The sequence below is a fragment of the Phyllobates terribilis genome, unplaced genomic scaffold, assembly GCF_046119375.1.
Source record: "Phyllobates terribilis strain yellow unplaced genomic scaffold, ASM4611937v1 Scaffold_11__3_contigs__length_659146591, whole genome shotgun sequence".
NCBI classification, from domain to species: Eukaryota; Metazoa; Chordata; class Amphibia; order Anura; family Dendrobatidae; genus Phyllobates; species Phyllobates terribilis.
This window is the reverse complement of record NW_027362771.1, coordinates 586,864,469-586,885,704: the sequence shown is the minus strand read 5'-3', so window position 1 is coordinate 586,885,704 and position 21,236 is coordinate 586,864,469. Positions and strand designations below refer to the sequence as shown.

The following is a 21,236-nucleotide window of genomic DNA, read 5'->3' as shown; positions in this document are numbered from 1 at the left end:
ATGTGCCCCACTCCACCTCCAGGACCCCGTATGGCATTAAGTGGGCACTGGCCATCAGTCCAGACTGGCACATCCCTGTGCACCACCCCACCCCCAGGAGCCCGGATGGCATTGAGTGGGCACTGGCCATCAGTCCAGACTGGCACATCACTGCACCACTCCACCTCCAGGAGCCCAGATGGCATTGAGTGGGCACTGGCCATCAGTCCTGACTGTCACATCCCTGTGCACCACCCCACCCCCGGATGGCATTGAGTGGGCAATGGCCATCAGTCCAGACTGGCACATCACTGCACCACTCCACCTCCAGGAGCCCAGATGGCATTGAGTGGGCACTGGCCATCAGTCCTGACTGTCACATCCCTGTGCACCACCCCACCCCCGGATGGCATTGAGTGGGCACTGGCCATCAGTCCAGACTGGCACATCACTGCACCACTCCACCTCCAGGAGCCCAGATGGCATTGAGTGGGTACTTATTATTTTGGAACTTCTTTTGTTTTTTTTTGTTCTGCACTTTTTGTTTCTTACTGTTGTGTTATTTATATTTTAAAAAGTTTATTCCGCTTTTATACTGTTGGTAGAAGTTTTGTTTGTATATTTTGGGCACTGTACTTGTGGCCAGTGCCCGTTTTGTTATTTAAAGCCGATGTTACTAAAGTAAAGCCACTTATATTACTGACTTGCGTGCTGTGTGTTTTATGGGAAGCTTCATCTGTTAAGCATTTGGTTTGCAAAAATATTATCAATGATCTGGGTAATATTGAGGCACTACAAGTCCCAGCTGTCCATGTACACTGAGATCCTCAGTTTTGATTTATGTATTATGAATAATTTAGGATTAAAAACTTTTTAGAGAACGAGGAAAAGTGGTTCATACCTGATCATGTTAGGATTTAAAGGGGAACTCCACCTTTTATTATATTGAGCTTTAGGGCTCATACCCATATGTGAGGAAAAAAAACGGTCTGTAATCTCGACTGAAAAACGGACGAGTGGCATGCGATTTTCTTATCTAGCATCCGTATGACATCCATCTGACATCCGTATGCAATGCGATTTTAATATGGGCTTTTACATAGGGGAACAGTCTAGGGCTTTTACAGTTTTCTATGGCAATATTCTTCACTACACATATATATGTGTATATATATATATAGCTAGATATTTTTATCTCTCTATATATACACAGATTGTTAGATACATACACAAAATCAGATTTAAATAGCCATATATGTATAAATATGTGAGTGATATATATCTATATTCTGTGTTTTTTTTTTTTAAATTGGCTTGTGGTCCCCCATAATTTTATAGTCTAGCAAAGGTTAAGCAGATGACTGGGGCAGATGTTAGAAGCCTGGGAAGGGGGTAATACCCATGGAGCTTCCCAGGCTACTAATATCAGCCCCCAGCTGAATACCTAGCCTTTACTGGCTATTAAGATGGGGGACCCCAAAAAAGACAAGACGTGGGGTTCCCCCTATTTTAACAGCAAAGGTTATGCAGACAGCTGGGGGCTGATATTAATAGCCTAGGAAGGGTGCTATGAATATTGGCCCCCTCCCAGGCTAGAAACACCAGCCGTCAGCCGCCCCAGAAATGGCGCATCCACAAGATGCGCCAATTCTGCCACTTAGCCTCGCTCTTCCCACTGCCCTGTAGCGGTGGCAGTGGGGTAATAGGGCTGGGGTTGATGTCAGCTTATGCCAGCTGACATCAAGCCCAGGTTAGTAAAGGAGAGGCGTCTATGAGACACCCCCATTACTAATCCCAGAGTGAGGGTGAAATGTGCAATAAAGACAACCACACCGTGATTAAAATAATTTATTTGAAATAAAGACTGACACACTTTAATAATCTAAATTAAACCATACTTACCATCACGCCCATTCCAGCTGAAGCCAATGTCACCTGTAATAAAAATAAAATAAAAAACCAACCTCATCCTTACCTTTCCGATGTGAGGAACATCCATGTGTCCCGCAACGGCTCCAGCTCTGCTACATCTAGATGGCAGGCTGCATAGTAGCTTGATGCGACCATCCAGCCTGCCACCCTACAGGGACATGGAGGAGCGCATGCGTGCGCTCCTCAGTGACTCGCTGTGACGGCATTGAGATGAGCTGAGTTCATGTAACATGAACTCCGTTCACCTCATTGACGTCACTGTGAGCGTGGGAGAATTCTCATGCTTGCAGTGCCGGCAAATGACATCAGCGCATGCGCAGGGAGAGTTTAATTTAGATTATTAAAGTGTGTCAGTCTTTATTTCAAATAAATTATTTTAATCATGGTGTGGTTGTCTTTATTGCACATTTCACCCTCACTATGGGGTTAGTAATGGTGTCTTATAGACGACTCTCCATTACTAACCGGTGCTTGATGTCAGCTGGCATTATAAGCTGACATCAACCCCAGCCCTATTGCCCCACTGCCACCGCTACAGGGCAGTGGGAAGAGCGAGGCTAAGTGCCATTTCTGGGGTGGCTGAGGGCTCCTGTTTCTAGCCTCGGAGGGGGAAAATATTCATGGCCCCTTCCTAGGCTATTAATATCAGCCCCCCAGCTGTCTGCATAGCCTTTGCTAGCTGTTAAAATTTTTGTCATTTTTATTTTTTGGGGTCCCCCATTTTAATAGCTAGTAAAGGCTAGGTATTCAGCTGGGGGCTGATATTAGTAGCCTGGGAAGGTCCATGGGTATTACCCCCTTCCCAGGCTAAAAACATCTGCCCCAGCTATCCGCTTTCCTTCTGCTAGACTATAAAATTACGGGAGACCCCACGCCAATTTTTTTTATAATAAATATTTTATTGAAAAAATACAACCCAAGACTAAATATGTAGCACTTACATATTTATATATATATATGGATATATAAATTAGATTTTGTGTATGTATCTAACAATCTGTATATATATATAGAGAGAGAGAGAGAGAGAGAGAGAGAGAGAGAGAGAGAGAGAGAGAGAGAGAGAGAGAGAGAGAGAGAGAGAGAGAGAGAGAGAGAGAGAGAGAGAGAGAGAGAGAGAGAGAGTGAGTGAGTGTAACGGGTCTGGGAGGCGGAACCTCTGAGCAACTTATACAAGGGGGCAGTCCTTGTAAGGAAGCGGGTGGCGACCAGGGAAGACAGGCAGGCGGTCACAGCAGGTGACCGGGACAGTCTCTGGGCAAACGGGCAGGAGGTCACAGCAAGTGACCGGGACAGTCTCTGGGTAAACGGGCAGGAGGTCACAGCAAGTGACCGGGACAGTCTCTGGGTAAACGGGCAGAAGGTCACGGCAAGTGACCAGGGCAGTCTCTGGGTAAACGGGCAGGAGGTCACGGCAAGTGATCGGGGCAGTCTCTGGGTAAACGGGCAGGTACGACCTGTGACGGCTGAGCCTCCAGGTAGGCTAGCAGGCAGATGGCAGATGAGTGCTCCCAGGTGAGCGGGCAAGAGTCTCTGGACTGGCAGGTGGTCACAGCACGTGACGGCGGAGCCTCCAGGTAGGCTAACAGGCAGGTAGCAGATGAGCGCTCCCAGGTGAGCGGGCAAGAGTCTCTGGACTGGCAGGTGGTCACAGCACGTGACGGCGGAGCCTCTAGGTAGGCTAACAGGCAGGTAGCAGATGAGCGCTCCCAGGTGAGCGGGCAAGAGTCTCTGGACTGGCAGGTGGTCACAGCACGTGACGGCGGAGCCTCCAGGTAGGCTATCAGGCAGGTAGCAGGTGAGCGCTCCCAGGTGAGAGGGCAAGCTGGTCCATAGACAGACTGACAGGTGTCGGAAGGCAGACCGTCGGACCTCAGGCTAGCAAGCAGGAAAGCGGATGACAGGCAGGAATCAGGCAGCAAACTGGCAACGGGACCTGAGGGCTGAAGCAGAGTAGTGAACAGTGCAACAACATTGCTCGGGCATCTCCATTTTGGAGGAGGTGCCTTATATATGGAGGGATCTTCCGGCCATTGGCCGGGGACTTCTTAGGGCGGCGCGCGCGCGCGCGCCCTAAGCACAGTGACCGGGGGAGAGCGGGCGCTGCAGGCAGAGCGGGAGGAAGCCGCCGGGCACGGAGCAGAGAGGTGAGGGGAACAGCGTCCCTGCCTAGCAGGAGGCAGGGATGCCGACGCTACAGAGAGAGAGATATAGATATATAAAAATATCTATCTATACACATATTTATATGTGTAGTTAAGAATATTGCCATAGAAAACTGTGTAAAAGCCCTAGACTTTTCCCCTATGTAAAACCCCATGTTAAAATCGCCTTGCATACGCATGTCATACGGATGCTAAGTGAGAAAATCGCATAGCAATCTCATGGCACTCGTCTGTTTTTTCGGTCCAGAATACGGAACGTTTTTTTTCTCACATATGTATACCATTGTGTGCACGCCCACTTGTCATTTATGTGATAAAACTTGTCTAATAAAAATCCAGGTTTATCATAGAGGGGCGGACAGAGCACACAGAGGGGGCAATACCATACACAGGTACCCCACTATAGAGGCCATTAGCGGTGACAATCTCTGTATGTGGGACAACCCAACTGTGTTCCATGTTGGAAAGATCCAGGGATCAAGCAGGTTCTGTTCCTTTTTCACTTCTTTCTGTCCAGTAAGTGTCGCCAACTCTGGATTTCAGACACCCACTATCTAGTGTCTTTAGCCAACTTTTCAAACCCCAGTCCAGAAGAACTGTGCATCAGAACATTCTTATATCAGGTCATATGTCCCATAATCCTGATGCTTTGTGTTTGAGAAATCCTATAGAAGAGGGCCCAATACTGACCCCTGTTGTATCCCACTAGTAACTGACCTCTACAATACTGCCCACCCCCTCCTCGTGATACTCCACTGATGGCTCTGACCCATGCAGTACTGATGTTCATAGTATCCCAAGTGTGACCTTTCTGGTACTCCCATGGTGAACATATCCCCCTCCAATGCTGACCACTGTAGTACCCCACTAGTAAATGGGACCCCTCCAAAACTGACCCCTCTGATGCCCCACTAGTAATTGTGACCCTTCTAATACTGACCCTTTTGATACACCACTAGTTACTTTAGGTGCTCCTCCAACACTGACATCTGTGATACCCCGCTAGTAACTGGGCCCGGCCTCCAATACGGACATCTGTGATACCCCGCTAGTAACTGGTCTTCCCTCCAATACTGACCTCTGTGATACCCCGCTAGTAACTGGGCCCCCCTCCAAAACTGACCTCTGTGATACCCCGCTAGTAACTGGGCCCCCCTCCAATACTGACCTCTGTGATACCCCGCTAGTAACTGGGCCCCCCTCCAATACTGACCTCTGTGATACCCCGCTAGTAACTGGGCCCCCCTCCAATACTGACCTCTGTGATACCCCGCTAGTAACTGGGCCCTCCTCCAATACTGACCTCTGTGATACCCGGCTAGTAACTGGGCCCCCCTCCAATACTGACCTCTGTGATACCCCGCTAGTAACTGGGCCCGCCTCCAACACTGACATCTGTGATACCCCGCTAGTAACTGGGCCCGGCCTCCAATACGGACATCTGTGATACCCCGCTAGTAACTGGTCTTCCCTCCAATACTGACCTCTGTGATACCCTGCTAGTAACTGGGCCCCCCTCCAATATTGAGCCCTCTGGTACTCCAGTAGTTTCTGGGACCCCTCCAATAATGACCCTGTTGTGCCCCGCTAGTTCCTGCAACCCCTCCAATACTGACCCTGTGGTACCCCACTATTGACTGTGAGCCCCTCTAATACTGACCTCTGTGGTACCCAGCTAGTAACTGGGTCCCCTCAAATACTGACCCTTTGGTACCCCACTAGTAACGGTGACCCCCTCCAATATTGACCTCTGTGGTACCACGCTAGTAACTGGGACCCCACAAATACTGATCCCTGTGGTACCCCACTAGGTAACAGGCGACATCCACGATCCACGCCTTCTGGTCCAGTCTGGAACGCACCTCCCCATAGATGTCGATCAGATTGGCCTGACAGGACCGATCCCTCTTAATCACATGTTTCTTGACGATCTCCGGGACAGTGTCTCTTAGAAAACCACAACTGAAGTCATACTTACCAGCCTGTTGTTCTTGAGGAGCTCAACAGAACATTTTCAGAGAATCTGTGTGTCATGATCTGGTGTCGGTACGTGACCAGTGTTGTGTGTGAAGGGGGCTGGCTGACTGCTCATTTCAATAGCTAAGTCAGCCTCCTTCTCATAAGAGATGAATAGGGAAAGAAGGAGGCTGGTTAGTCACTGTAATAAGTAGTCATTCGGCCTCCTTTACACACAGCACTTGGCCAACACCTGGCACAGCCACAAATCTCCAGCACTGGCCGGATGTACGCAGTGTATGGCGGGAACCCGGGAAGTGGCCGCTGCTAGAGGTTAAACAGCTGATGGGTGGGGGATCTGGGTGTCGGATATTAACCTATATCAAGGTTTTGGTCATTCATTATAACATTAATGTATGGAAACCCCCTTTAAGAGCTACAATTCCTCCTATTAGTACAGCTCCCTCAGTGGTTACCACTGCCAGGAACACGATCTACATGCAGAGCGCATGTTCTCCCTGTGCGTTTCTTACGTCTTGTCCTGTATGACCTGTCTGCAATGTGCCTGGGGGCAAATGAGGGAGAAAAAAATCAATCACCACAAACTTCTGTCTGTAACATCATTATATGGTTAAAAAAAGTAACAATAACAACAAAGAAATATAAAGCCGCTATATGGTCAGAGAGGCATGAGGCATACAGCACCTCCAGCCTCACACGTCACCAGCATCCACTGAAAACAACAGCATACAATATGGAAATAGAAAAATGGCGTTGTCCACGGTGTCACTTCTCACGGCGCCTCTTTCCTCCCACGGCCCCTCGTCCTGGGGGATGTCGACCTCTCTTCTGCCTCAATTCTCGATAAGTGCTCATAATCAGACGGCTACAACAGAGAGGAGCCGAGAGTCACCACATAACGTACAGTCAGCAGGAAGGGCAGTATTAGAGTAGTTATATTCTTGTACATAGGTGCAGTATTATAGTAGTTATATTCTTGTACATAGGGAGCAGTATTATAGTAGTTATATTACTGTACATAGGATCAGTATTATAGTAGTTACATTCTTGTACATAGGGAGCAGTATTATAGTAGTTACATTCTTGTACATAGGAGCAGTATTATAGTAGTTATATTCTTGTACATAGGAGCAGTATTATAGTAGTTATATTACTGTACATAGGATCAGAATTATAGTAGTTATATTCTTGTACATAGGAGCAGTATTATAGTAGTTATATTCTTGTACATAGGGGCAGTATTATAGTAGTTATATTCTTGTACATAGGAGCAGTATTATAGTAGTTACATTCTTGTACATACGAGCAGTATTATAGTAGTTACATTCTTGTACATAGGAGCAGTATTATAGTAGTTACATTCTTATACATAGGGGGCAGTATTATAGTAGTTATATTCTTGTACATAGGGGGCAGTATTATAGTAGTTATATTACTGTACATAGGGGGCAGTATTATAGTAGTTATATTCTTGTACATAGGAGCAGTATTATAGTAGTTATATTCTTGTACATAGGGGCAGTATTATAGTAGGTATATTCTTGTGCATAGGGAGCAGTATTATAGTAGTTACATTCTTGTACATAGGAGCAGTATTATAGTAGTTATATTCTTGTACATAGGGAGCAGTATTATAGTAGTTATATTCTTGTACATAGGGAGCAGTATTATAGTAGTTATATTCTTGTACATAGGAGCAGTATTATAGTAGTTATATTACTGTACATAGGGGGCTGTATTATAATAGTTATATTCTTGTATATAGGGGGCTGTATTATAGTAGTTATATTCTTGTACATAGGGAGCAGTATTATAGCAGTTATATTCTTGTACATAGGGGGCTGTATTATAGTAGTTATATTCTGGTACATTGGGGACAGTATTATAGTAGTTATATTCTTGTACATAGGGAGCAGTATTATAGTAGTTATATTCTTGTACATAGGAGGCAGTATTATAGTAGTTATATTCTTGTACATAGGGAGCAGTATTATAGTAGTTATATTCTTGTACATAGGAGGCAGTATTATAGTAGTTATATTCTTGTACATAGGGAGCAGTATTATAGTAGTTATATTACTGTACATAGGGGGCAGTATTATAGTAGTTATATTCTTGTACATAGGGGGCAGTATTATAGTAGTTATATTCTTGTACATAGGGGGCAGTATTATAGTAGTTATATTACTGTACATAGGGGGCAGTATTATAGTAGTTATATTCTTGTACATAGGAGCAGTATTATAGTAGTTATATTCTTGTACATAGGGGGCAGTATTATAGTACTTATATTACTGTACATAGGGGGCAGTATTATAGTAGTTATATTCTTGTACATAGGAGCAGTATTATAGTAGTTATATTCTTGTACATAGGAGCAGTATTATAGTAGTTATATTACTGTACATAGGATCAGAATTATAGTAGTTATATTCTTGTACATAGGAGCAGTATTATAGTAGTTATATTCTTGTACATAGGGGCAGTATTATAGTAGTTATATTCTTGTACATAGGAGCAGTATTATAGTAGTTACATTCTTGTACATACGAGCAGTATTATAGTAGTTACATTCTTGTACATAGGAGCAGTATTATAGTAGTTACATTCTTATACATAGGGGGCAGTATTATAGTAGTTATATTCTTGTACATAGGGGGCAGTATTATAGTAGTTATATTACTGTACATAGGGGGCAGTATTATAGTAGTTATATTCTTGTACATAGGAGCAGTATTATAGTAGTTATATTCTTGTACATAGGGGCAGTATTATAGTAGGTATATTCTTGTGCATAGGGAGCAGTATTATAGTAGTTACATTCTTGTACATAGGAGCAGTATTATAGTAGTTATATTCTTGTACATAGGGAGCAGTATTATAGTAGTTATATTCTTGTACATAGGGAGCAGTATTATAGTAGTTATATTCTTGTACATAGGAGCAGTATTATAGTAGTTATATTACTGTACATAGGGGGCTGTATTATAATAGTTATATTCTTGTATATAGGGGGCTGTATTATAGTAGTTATATTCTTGTACATAGGGAGCAGTATTATAGCAGTTATATTCTTGTACATAGGGGGCTGTATTATAGTAGTTATATTCTGGTACATTGGGGACAGTATTATAGTAGTTATATTCTTGTACATAGGGAGCAGTATTATAGTAGTTATATTCTTGTACATAGGAGGCAGTATTATAGTAGTTATATTCTTGTACATAGGGAGCAGTATTATAGTAGTTATATTCTTGTACATAGGAGGCAGTATTATAGTAGTTATATTCTTGTACATAGGGAGCAGTATTATAGTAGTTATATTACTGTACATAGGGGGCAGTATTATAGTAGTTATATTCTTGTACATAGGGGGCAGTATTATAGTAGTTATATTCTTGTACATAGGGGGCAGTATTATAGTAGTTATATTACTGTACATAGGGGGCAGTATTATAGTAGTTATATTCTTGTACATAGGAGCAGTATTATAGTAGTTATATTCTTGTACATAGGGGGCAGTATTATAGTACTTATATTACTGTACATAGGGGGCAGTATTATAGTAGTTATATTCTTGTACATAGGAGCAGTATTATAGTAGTTATATTCTTGTACATAGGGGCAGTATTATAGTAGGTATATAATTGTACATAGGGAGCAGTATTATAGTAGTTACATTCTTGTACATAGGAGCAGTATTATAGTAGTTATATTCTTGTACATAGGGAGCAGTATTATAGTAGTTATATTCTTGTACATAGGGAGCAGTATTATAGTAGTTATATTCTTGTACATAGGAGCAATATTATAGTAGTTATATTACTGTACATAGGGGGCTGTATTATAATAGTTATATTCTTGTATATAGGGGGCTGTATTATAGTAGTTATATTCTTGTACATAGGGAGCAGTATTATAGTAGTTATATTCTTGTACATAGGAGCAGTATTATAGTAGTTATATTCTTGTACATAGGGGGCTGTATTATAGTAGTTATATTCTTGTATATAGGAGCAGTATTATAGTAGTTACATTCCTGTACATAGGGGGCAGTATTATAGTAGTTATATTACTGTACATAGTGGGCAGTATTATAGTAGTTATACTCTTGTACATAGGGGGCAGTATTATAGTAGTTATATTCTTGTACATAGAAGCAGTATTATAGTAGTTATAATCTTGTACATAGGGGGCAGTATTATAGTAGTTATATTCTTGTACATAGGGGACAGTATTATAGTAGTTATAATCTTGTACATAGGGGGCAGTATTATAGTAGTTATATTCTTGTACATAGGGGGCAGTATTATAGTAGCTATATTCTTGTACATATGAGCAGTAATATAGTAGTTATATTCTTGTACATAGGAGCAGTATTATAGTAGGTATATTCTTGTACATAGGGGCAGTATTATAGTAGTTATATTCTTGTACATAGGAGCAGTATTATAGTAGGTACATTCTTGTACATAGGGAGCAGTATTATAGTAGTTATATTACTGTACATAGGGGGCAGTATTATAGTAGTTATATTCTTGTACATAGGAGCAGTATTATAGCAGTTATATTCTTGTACAGTATATAGGGGGCAGTATTATAGTAGTTATATTCTTGTACATAGGAGCAGTATTATAGTAGTTATATTCTTGTACATAGGGGGTAGTATTATAGTAGTTATATTCTTGTACATAGGGGCAGTATTACAGTAGTTATATTCTTGTACATAGAGGGCAGTATTATAGTAGTTATATTACTGTACATAGGGGGCAGTATTATAGTAGTTATATTACTGTACATAGGGAGCAGTATTATAGTAGTTATATTCTTGTACATAGGGAGCAGTATTATAGTAGTTATATTCTTGTACATAGGAGCAGTATTATAGTAGTTATATTCTTGTACATAGGGGCAGTATTATAGTAGTTATATTCTTGTACATAGGAGCAGTATTATAGTAGTTACATTCCTGTACATAGGGGGCAGTATTATAGTAGTTATATTACTGTACATAGGGGGCAGTATTATAGTAGTTATATTCTTGTACATAGGAGCAGTATTATAGTAGTTATATTCTTGTACATAGGAGCAGTATTATAGTAGTTATATTCTTGTACATAGGGAGCAGTATTATAGTAGTTATATTACCGTACATAGGGGGCAGTATTATAGTAGTTATATTACTGTACATAGTGGGCAGTATTATAGTAGTTATACTCTTGTACATAGGGGGCAGTATTATAGTAGTTATATTCTTGTACATAGAAGCAGTATTATAGTAGTTATAATCTTGTACATAGGGGGCAGTATTATAGTAGTTATATTCTTGTACATAGGGGGCAGTATTATAGTAGTTATAATCTTGTACATAGGGGGCAGTATTATAGTAGTTATATTCTTGTACATAGGGGGCAGTATTATAGTAGCTATATTCTTGTACATATGAGCAGTAATATAGTAGTTATATTCTTGTACATAGGAGCAGTATTATAGTAGGTATATTCTTGTACATAGGGGCAGTATTATAGTAGCTATATTCTTGTACATAGGAGCAGTATTATAGTAGGTACATTCTTGTACATAGGGAGCAGTATTATAGTAGTTATATTACTGTACATAGGGGGCAGTATTATAGTAGTTATATTCTTGTACATAGGAGCAGTATTATAGCAGTTATATTCTTGTACAGTATATAGGGGGCAGTATTATAGTAGTTATATTCTTGTACATAGGAGCAGTATTATAGTAGTTATATTCTTGTACATAGGGGGTAGTATTATAGTAGTTATATTCTTGTACATAGGGGCAGTATTACAGTAGTTATATTCTTGTACATAGGGGGCAGTATTATAGTAGTTATATTACTGTACATAGGGGGCAGTATTATAGTAGTTATATTACTGTACATAGGGAGCAGTATTATAGTAGTTATATTCTTGTACATAGGGAGCAGTATTATAGTAGTTATATTCTTGTACATAGGAGCAGTATTATAGTAGTTATATTCTTGTACATAGGGGCAGTATTATAGTAGTTATATTCTTGTACATAGGAGCAGTATTATAGTAGTTACATTCCTGTACATAGGGGGCAGTATTATAGTAGTTATATTACTGTACATAGGGGGCAGTATTATAGTAGTTATATTCTTGTACATAGGAGCAGTATTATAGTAGTTATATTCTTGTACATAGGGGCAGTATTATAGTAGTTATATTCTTGTACATAGGGGGCAGTATTATAGTAGTTATATTCTTGAACATAGGGAGCAGTATTATAGTAGTTATATTACTGTACATAGGGGGCAGTATTATAGTAGTTATATTCTTGTACATAGGAGCAGTATTATAGTAGTTATATTCTTGTACAGTATATAGGGGTCAGTATTATAGTAGTTATATTCTTTTACATAGGAGCAGTATTATAGTAGTTATATTCTTGTACATAGGAGCAGTATTATAGTAGTTATATTCTTGTACATAGGAGCAGTATTATAGTAGTTATATTCTTGTACATAGGGAGCAGTATTATAGTAGTTATATTCTTGTACATAGGGGGCAGTATTATAGTAGTTATATTCTTGTACATAGGAGGCAGTATTATAGTAGTTATATTACTGTACATAGGGGGCAGTATTATAGTAGTTATATTCTTGTACATAGGGAGCAGTATTATAGTAGTTATATTACTGTACATAGGGGGCAGTATTATAGTAGTTATATTCTTGTACATAGGAGCAGTATTATAGTAGTTATATTCTTGTACATAGGGGCAGTATTATAGTAGTTATACTCTTGTACATAGGGGGCAGTATTATAGTCGTTATATTACTGTACATAGTGGGCAGTATTATAGTAGTTATATTCTTGTACATAGGAGCAGTATTATAGTAGCTATATTCTTGTACATAGAAGCAGTATTATAGTAGTTATAATCTTGTACATAGGGGGCAGTATTATAGTAGTTATATTCTTGTACATAGGGGGCAGTATTATAGTAGTTATATTCTTGTACATAGGAGCAGTATTATAGTAGTTATATTCTTGTACATAGGGGCAGTATTATAGTAGTTATATTCTTGTACATAGGGGCAGTATTATAGTAGTTATATTCTTGTACATAGGGAGCAGTATTATAGTAGTTATATTACCGTACATAGGGGGCAGTATTATAGTAGTTATATTACTGTACATAGTGGGCAGTATTATAGTAGTTATACTCTTGTACATAGGGGGCAGTATTATAGTAGTTATATTCTTGTACATAGAAGCAGTATTATAGTAGTTATAATCTTGTACATAGGGGGCAGTATTATAGTAGTTATATTCTTGTACATAGGGGACAGTATTATAGTAGTTATAATCTTGTACATAGGGGGCAGTATTATAGTAGTTATATTCTTGTACATAGGGGGCAGTATTATAGTAGCTATATTCTTGTACATATGAGCAGTAATATAGTAGTTATATTCTTGTACATAGGAGCAGTATTATAGTAGGTATATTCTTGTACATAGGGGCAGTATTATAGTAGTTATATTCTTGTACATAGGAGCAGTATTATAGTAGGTACATTCTTGTACATAGGGAGCAGTATTATAGTAGTTATATTACTGTACATAGGGGGCAGTATTATAGTAGTTATATTCTTGTACATAGGAGCAGTATTATAGCAGTTATATTCTTGTACAGTATATAGGGGGCAGTATTATAGTAGTTATATTCTTGTACATAGGAGCAGTATTATAGTAGTTATATTCTTGTACATAGGGGGTAGTATTATAGTAGTTATATTCTTGTACATAGGGGCAGTATTACAGTAGTTATATTCTTGTACATAGAGGGCAGTATTATAGTAGTTATATTACTGTACATAGGGGGCAGTATTATAGTAGTTATATTACTGTACATAGGGAGCAGTATTATAGTAGTTATATTCTTGTACATAGGGAGCAGTATTATAGTAGTTATATTCTTGTACATAGGAGCAGTATTATAGTAGTTATATTCTTGTACATAGGGGCAGTATTATAGTAGTTATATTCTTGTACATAGGAGCAGTATTATAGTAGTTACATTCCTGTACATAGGGGGCAGTATTATAGTAGTTATATTACTGTACATAGGGGGCAGTATTATAGTAGTTATATTCTTGTACATAGGAGCAGTATTATAGTAGTTATATTCTTGTACATAGGGGCAGTATTATAGTAGTTATATTCTTGTACATAGGGAGCAGTATTATAGTAGTTATATTACCGTACATAGGGGGCAGTATTATAGTAGTTATATTACTGTACATAGTGGGCAGTATTATAGTAGTTATACTCTTGTACATAGGGGGCAGTATTATAGTAGTTATATTCTTGTACATAGAAGCAGTATTATAGTAGTTATAATCTTGTACATAGGGGGCAGTATTATAGTAGTTATATTCTTGTACATAGGGGGCAGTATTATAGTAGTTATAATCTTGTACATAGGGGGCAGTATTATAGTAGTTATATTCTTGTACATAGGGGGCAGTATTATAGTAGCTATATTCTTGTACATATGAGCAGTAATATAGTAGTTATATTCTTGTACATAGGAGCAGTATTATAGTAGGTATATTCTTGTACATAGGGGCAGTATTATAGTAGTTATATTCTTGTACATAGGAGCAGTATTATAGTAGGTACATTCTTGTACATAGGGAGCAGTATTATAGTAGTTATATTACTGTACATAGGGGGCAGTATTATAGTAGTTATATTCTTGTACATAGGAGCAGTATTATAGCAGTTATATTCTTGTACAGTATATAGGGGGCAGTATTATAGTAGTTATATTCTTGTACATAGGAGCAGTATTATAGTAGTTATATTCTTGTACATAGGGGGTAGTATTATAGTAGTTATATTCTTGTACATAGGGGCAGTATTACAGTAGTTATATTCTTGTACATAGGGGGCAGTATTATAGTAGTTATATTACTGTACATAGGGGGCAGTATTATAGTAGTTATATTACTGTACATAGGGAGCAGTATTATAGTAGTTATATTCTTGTACATAGGGAGCAGTATTATAGTAGTTATATTCTTGTACATAGGAGCAGTATTATAGTAGTTATATTCTTGTACATAGGGGCAGTATTATAGTAGTTATATTCTTGTACATAGGAGCAGTATTATAGTAGTTACATTCCTGTACATAGGGGGCAGTATTATAGTAGTTATATTACTGTACATAGGGGGCAGTATTATAGTAGTTATATTCTTGTACATAGGAGCAGTATTATAGTAGTTATATTCTTGTACATAGGGGCAGTATTATAGTAGTTATATTCTTGTACATAGGGGGCAGTATTATAGTAGTTATATTCTTGAACATAGGGAGCAGTATTATAGTAGTTATATTACTGTATATAGGGGGCAGTATTATAGTAGTTATATTCTTGTACATAGGAGCAGTATTATAGTAGTTATATTCTTGTACAGTATATAGGGGTCAGTATTATAGTAGTTATATTCTTGTACATAGGAGCAGTATTATAGTAGTTATATTCTTGTACATAGGAGCAGTATTATAGTAGTTATATTCTTGTACATAGGGAGCAGTATTATAGTAGTTATATTCTTGTACATAGGGAGCAGTATTATAGTAGTTATATTCTTGTACATAGGGGGCAGTATTATAGTAGTTATATTCTTGTACATAGGAGGCAGTATTATAGTAGTTATATTACTGTACATAGGGGGCAGTATTATAGTAGTTATATTCTTGTACATAGGGAGCAGTATTATAGTAGTTATATTACTGTACATAGGGTGCAGTATTATAGTAGTTATATTCTTGTACATAGGAGCAGTATTATAGTAGTTATATTCTTGTACATAGGGGCAGTATTATAGTAGTTATACTCTTGTACATAGGGGGCAGTATTATAGTCGTTATATTACTGTACATAGTGGGCAGTATTATAGTAGTTATATTCTTGTACATAGGAGCAGTATTATAGTAGCTATATTCTTGTACATAGAAGCAGTATTATAGTAGTTATAATCTTGTACATAGGGGGCAGTATTATAGTAGTTATATTCTTGTACATAGGGGGCAGTATTATAGTAGTTATATTCTTGTACATAGGAGCAGTATTATAGTAGTTATATTCTTGTACATAGGGGCAGTATTATAGTAGTTATATTCTTGTACATAGGGAGCAGTATTATAGTAGTTATATTACCGTACATAGGGGGCAGTATTATAGTAGTTATATTACCGTACATAGGGGGCAGTATTATAGTAGTTATATTACTGTACATAGTGGGCAGTATTATAGTAGTTATACTCTTGTACATAGGGGGCAGTATTATAGTAGTTATATTCTTGTACATAGAAGCAGTATTATAGTAGTTATAATCTTGTACATAGGGGGCAGTATTATAGTAGTTATATTCTTGTACATAGGGGACAGTATTATAGTGGTTATAATCTTGTACATAGGGGGCAGTATTATAGTAGTTATATTCTTGTACATAGGGGGCAGTATTATAGTAGCTATATTCTTGTACATATGAGCAGTAATATAGTAGTTATATTCTTGTACATAGGAGCAGTATTATAGTAGGTATATTCTTGTACATAGGGGCAGTATTATAGTAGTTATATTCTTGTACATAGGAGCAGTATTATAGTAGTTACATTCCTGTACATAGGGGGCAGTATTATAGTAGTTATATTACTGTACATAGGGGGCAGTATTATAGTAGTTATATTCTTGTACATAGGAGCAGTATTATAATAGTTATATTCTTGTACATGGGGCAGTATTATAGTAGTTATATTCTTGTACATAGGGGGCAGTATTATAGTAGTTATATTCTTGAACATAGGGAGCAGTATTATAGTAGTTATATTACTGTACATAGGGGGCAGTATTATAGTAGTTATATTCTTGTACATAGGAGCAGTATTATAGTAGTTATATTCTTGTACAGTATATAGGGGGCAGTATTATAGTAGTTATATTCTTGTACATAGGAGCAGTATTATAGTAGTTATATTCTTGTACATAGGAGCAGTATTATAGTAGTTATATTCTTGTACATAGGAGCAGTATTATAGTAGTTATATTCTTGTACATAGGGAGCAGTATTATAGTAGTTATATTCTTGTACATAGGGGGCAGTATTATAGTAGTTATATTCTTGTACATAGGAGGCAGTATTATAGTAGTTATAGTACTCTACATAGGGGGCAGTATTATAGTAGTTATATTCTTGTACATAGGGAGCAGTATTATAGTAGTTATATTACTGTACATAGGGGGCAGTATTATAGTAGTTATATTCTTGTACATAGGAGCAGTATTATAGTAGTTATATTCTTGTACATAGGGGCAGTATTATAGTAGTTATACTCTTGTACATAGGGGGCAGTATTATAGTAGTTATATTACTGTACATAGTGGGCAGTATTATAGTAGTTATATTCTTGTACATAGGAGCAGTATTATAGTAGCTATATTCTTGTGCATAGAAGCAGTATTATAGTAGTTATAATCTTGTACATAGGGGGCAGTATTATAGTAGTTATATTCTTGTTCATAGGGGCAGTATTATAGTAGTTATATTCTTGCACATAGGGGGCAGTATTATAGTAGTTATATTCTTGTACATAGGGGGCAGTATTATAGTAGCTATATTCTTGTACATAGGAGCAGTATTATAGTAGTTATATTCTTGTACATATGAGCAGTATTATAGTAGTTATATTCTTGTACATAGGGGGCAGTATTATAGTAGTTATATTCTTGTACATAGAAGCAGTATTATAGTAGTTATAATCTTGTACATAGGGGGCAGTATTATAGTAGTTATATTCTTGTACATAGGGGACAGTATTATAGTGGTTATAATCTTGTACATAGGGGGCAGTATTATAGTAGTTATATTCTTGTACATAGGGGGCAGTATTATAGTAGCTATATTCTTGTACATATGAGCAGTAATATAGTAGTTATATTCTTGTACATAGGAGCAGTATTATAGTAGGTATATTCTTGTACATAGGGGCAGTATTATAGTAGTTATATTCTTGTACATAGGAGCAGTATTATAGTAGGTACATTCTTGTACATAGGGAGCAGTATTATAGTAGTTATATTACTGTACATAGGGGGCAGTATTATAGTAGGTATATTCTTGTACATAGGAGCAGTATTATAGCAGTTATATTCTTGTACAGTATATAGGGGGCAGTATTATAGTAGTTATATTCTTGTACATAGGAGCAGTATTATAGTAGTTATATTCTTGTACATAGGGGGTAGTATTATAGTAGTTATATTCTTGTACATAGGGGCAGTATTACAGTAGTTATATTCTTGTACATAGGGGGCAGTATTATAGTAGTTATATTACTGTACATAGGGGGCAGTATTATAGTAGTTATATTACTGTACATAGGGAGCAGTATTATAGTAGTTATATTCTTGTACATAGGGAGCAGTATTATAGTAGTTATATTCTTGTACATAGGAGCAGTATTATAGTAGTTATATTCTTGTACATAGGGGCAGTATTATAGTAGTTATATTCTTGTACATAGGAGCAGTATTATAGTAGTTACATTCCTGTACATAGGGGGCAGTATTATAGTAGTTATATTACTGTACATAGGGGGCAGTATTATAGTAGTTATATTCTTGTACATAGGAGCAGTATTATAATAGTTATATTCTTGTACATGGGGCAGTATTATAGTAGTTATATTCTTGTACATAGGGGGCAGTATTATAGTAGTTATATTCTTGAACATAGGGAGCAGTATTATAGTAGTTATATTACTGTACATAGGGGGCAGTATTATAGTAGTTATATTCTTGTACATAGGAGCAGTATTATAGTAGTTATATTCTTGTACAGTATATAGGGGGCAGTATTATAGTAGTTATATTCTTGTACATAGGAGCAGTATTATAGTAGTTATATTCTTGTACATAGGAGCAGTATTATAGTAGTTATATTCTTGTACATAGGGAGCAGTATTATAGTAGTTATATTCTTGTACATAGGGGGCAGTATTATAGTAGTTATATTCTTGTACATAGGAGGCAGTATTATAGTAGTTATATTACTGTACATAGGGGGCAGTATTATAGTAGTTATATTCTTGTACATAGGGAGCAGTATTATAGTAGTTATATTACTGTACATAGGGGGCAGTATTATAGTAGTTATATTCTTGTACATAGGAGCAGTATTATAGTAGTTATATTCTTGTACATAGGGGCAGTATTATAGTAGTTATACTCTTGTACATAGGGGGCAGTATTATAGTAGTTATATTACTGTACATAGTGGGCAGTATTATAGTAGTTATATTCTTGTACATAGGAGCAGTATTATAGTAGCTATATTCTTGTGCATAGAAGCAGTATTATAGTAGTTATAATCTTGTACATAGGGGGCAGTATTATAGTAGTTATATTCTTGTTCATAGGGGCAGTATTATAGTAGTTATATTCTTGCACATAGGGGGCAGTATTATAGTAGTTATATTCTTGTACATAGGGGGCAGTATTATAGTAGCTATATTCTTGTACATAGGAGCAGTATTATAGTAGTTATATTCTTGTACATATGAGCAGTATTATAGTAGTTATATTCTTGTACAGCAGGGGTCTCAAACTCGGCTGGGTATATGGGCCGCACATGGAAAAAATTTGAATTTGGGGGGGCCGCATTCTTTGTTCAATGTGACATTTTTAGTGATACCATTTTTTTTGTATACACCTTTTGAACATTTTTGCCGTGTTTATTTTTTTATGGCTTGGGTCGTTATGGATGTGGCGATAATAAACGTGCACTTTTTTGTGTTTACTTTAGTTTACATATAAAACAGCATTTTTAGTGCCCAATATTTTTTCATGCTTTATTTTATTTTTTTTACAATTTTATTTCCCCCAATTGGCCACATACAGTAATATTGTCTTACAATTAGCATCATATGGTAATAATGGAAAACATCTTGTAGTAATGTTCCCCATCCAAGTCCCCATCTTGTACTAATGTGCCCCATCCAGGTCCCCATCCTGTGGCAATGTTCCCCATCCAGGTCCCCATCCTGTGGCAATGTTCCCCATCCAGGTCCCCATCCTGTGGCAATGTTCCCCATCCAGGTCCCCATCCTGTGGCAATGTTCCCCATCCAGGTCCCCATCCTGTGGCAATGTTCCCCATCCAGGTCCCCATCTTGTGGCTCTGGTCCCCATCTTGTGGCTCTGGTCCCCATCTTGTGGCTCTGGTCCCCATCCAGGTCCCCATCTTGTGGCTCTGTGCCCCATCCAGGTCCCCATCTTGTGGCTCTGTGCCCCATCCAGGTCCCCATCTTGTGGCTATGTGCCCCATCCAGGTCCCCATCCTGTGGCAACGTTCCCCATCCTGGCGCCCATCTTGTACTAATGTGCCTCATCCAGGTCCCCATCTTGTGGCTCTGTGCCCCATCCAGGTCCCCATCTTGTGGCTCTGTGCCCCATCCAGGTCCCCATCTTGTGGCTCTGTGCCCCATCCAGGTCCCCATCTTGTGGCTCTGTGCCCCATCCAGGTCCCCATCTTGTGGCTCTGTGCCCCATCCAGGTCCCCATCTTGTGGCTCTGTGCCCCATCCAGGTCCCCATCTTGTGGCTCTGTGCCCCATCCAGGTCCCCATCTTGTGGCTCTGTGCCCCATCCAGGTCCCCATCTTGTGGCTCTGTGCCCCATCCAGGTCCCCATCCCTGTGGCTCTGTGCCCCATCCAGGTCCCCATCCCTGTGGCTCTGTGCCCCATCCAGGTCCCCATCTTGTGGCTCTGTGCCCCATCCAGGTCCCCATCTTGTGGCTCTGTGCCCCATCCAGGTCCCCATCTTGTGGCTCTGTGCCCCATCCAGGTCCCCATCTTGTGGCTCTGTGCCCCATCCAGGTCCCCATCTTGTGGCTCTGTGCCCCATCCAGGTCCCCATCTTGTGGCTCTGTGCCCCATCCAGGTCCCCATCTTGTGGCTCTGTGCCCCATCCAGGTCCCCATCTTGTGGCTCTGTGCCCCATCCAGGTCCCCATCTTGTGGCTATGTGCCCCATCCAGGTCCCATGTTGTGGCTCTGTGCCCCATCCCGGTCCCCATGTTGTGGCTCTGTGCCCCCTGTGCTGTTCTTCACACACATA

General features: G+C 38.9%; 1 protein-coding gene across 5 annotated transcripts in view; it reads right to left on the bottom strand.

Annotated features, from left to right (window-relative positions):
* Positions 1 to 6,463: 6,463 nt before the first annotated feature.
* BRME1 (break repair meiotic recombinase recruitment factor 1) overlaps positions 6,464 to 21,236 on the bottom strand; it is a 67,448-nt gene continuing 52,675 nt past the window's right edge. Inside the window, exon 7 of one of the 5 annotated variants that reach the window (XM_073654355.1) lies at positions 6,464 to 6,918. In XM_073654355.1, coding sequence (XP_073510456.1) covers positions 6,819 to 6,918 — 100 coding nt within the window. In that variant the 3' untranslated portion in view covers positions 6,464 to 6,818. The remainder of the gene's footprint in view (positions 6,919 to 21,236) is intronic. The other 4 variants (XM_073654354.1, XM_073654357.1, XM_073654358.1 and 1 more) reach the window with 4 other exon arrangements.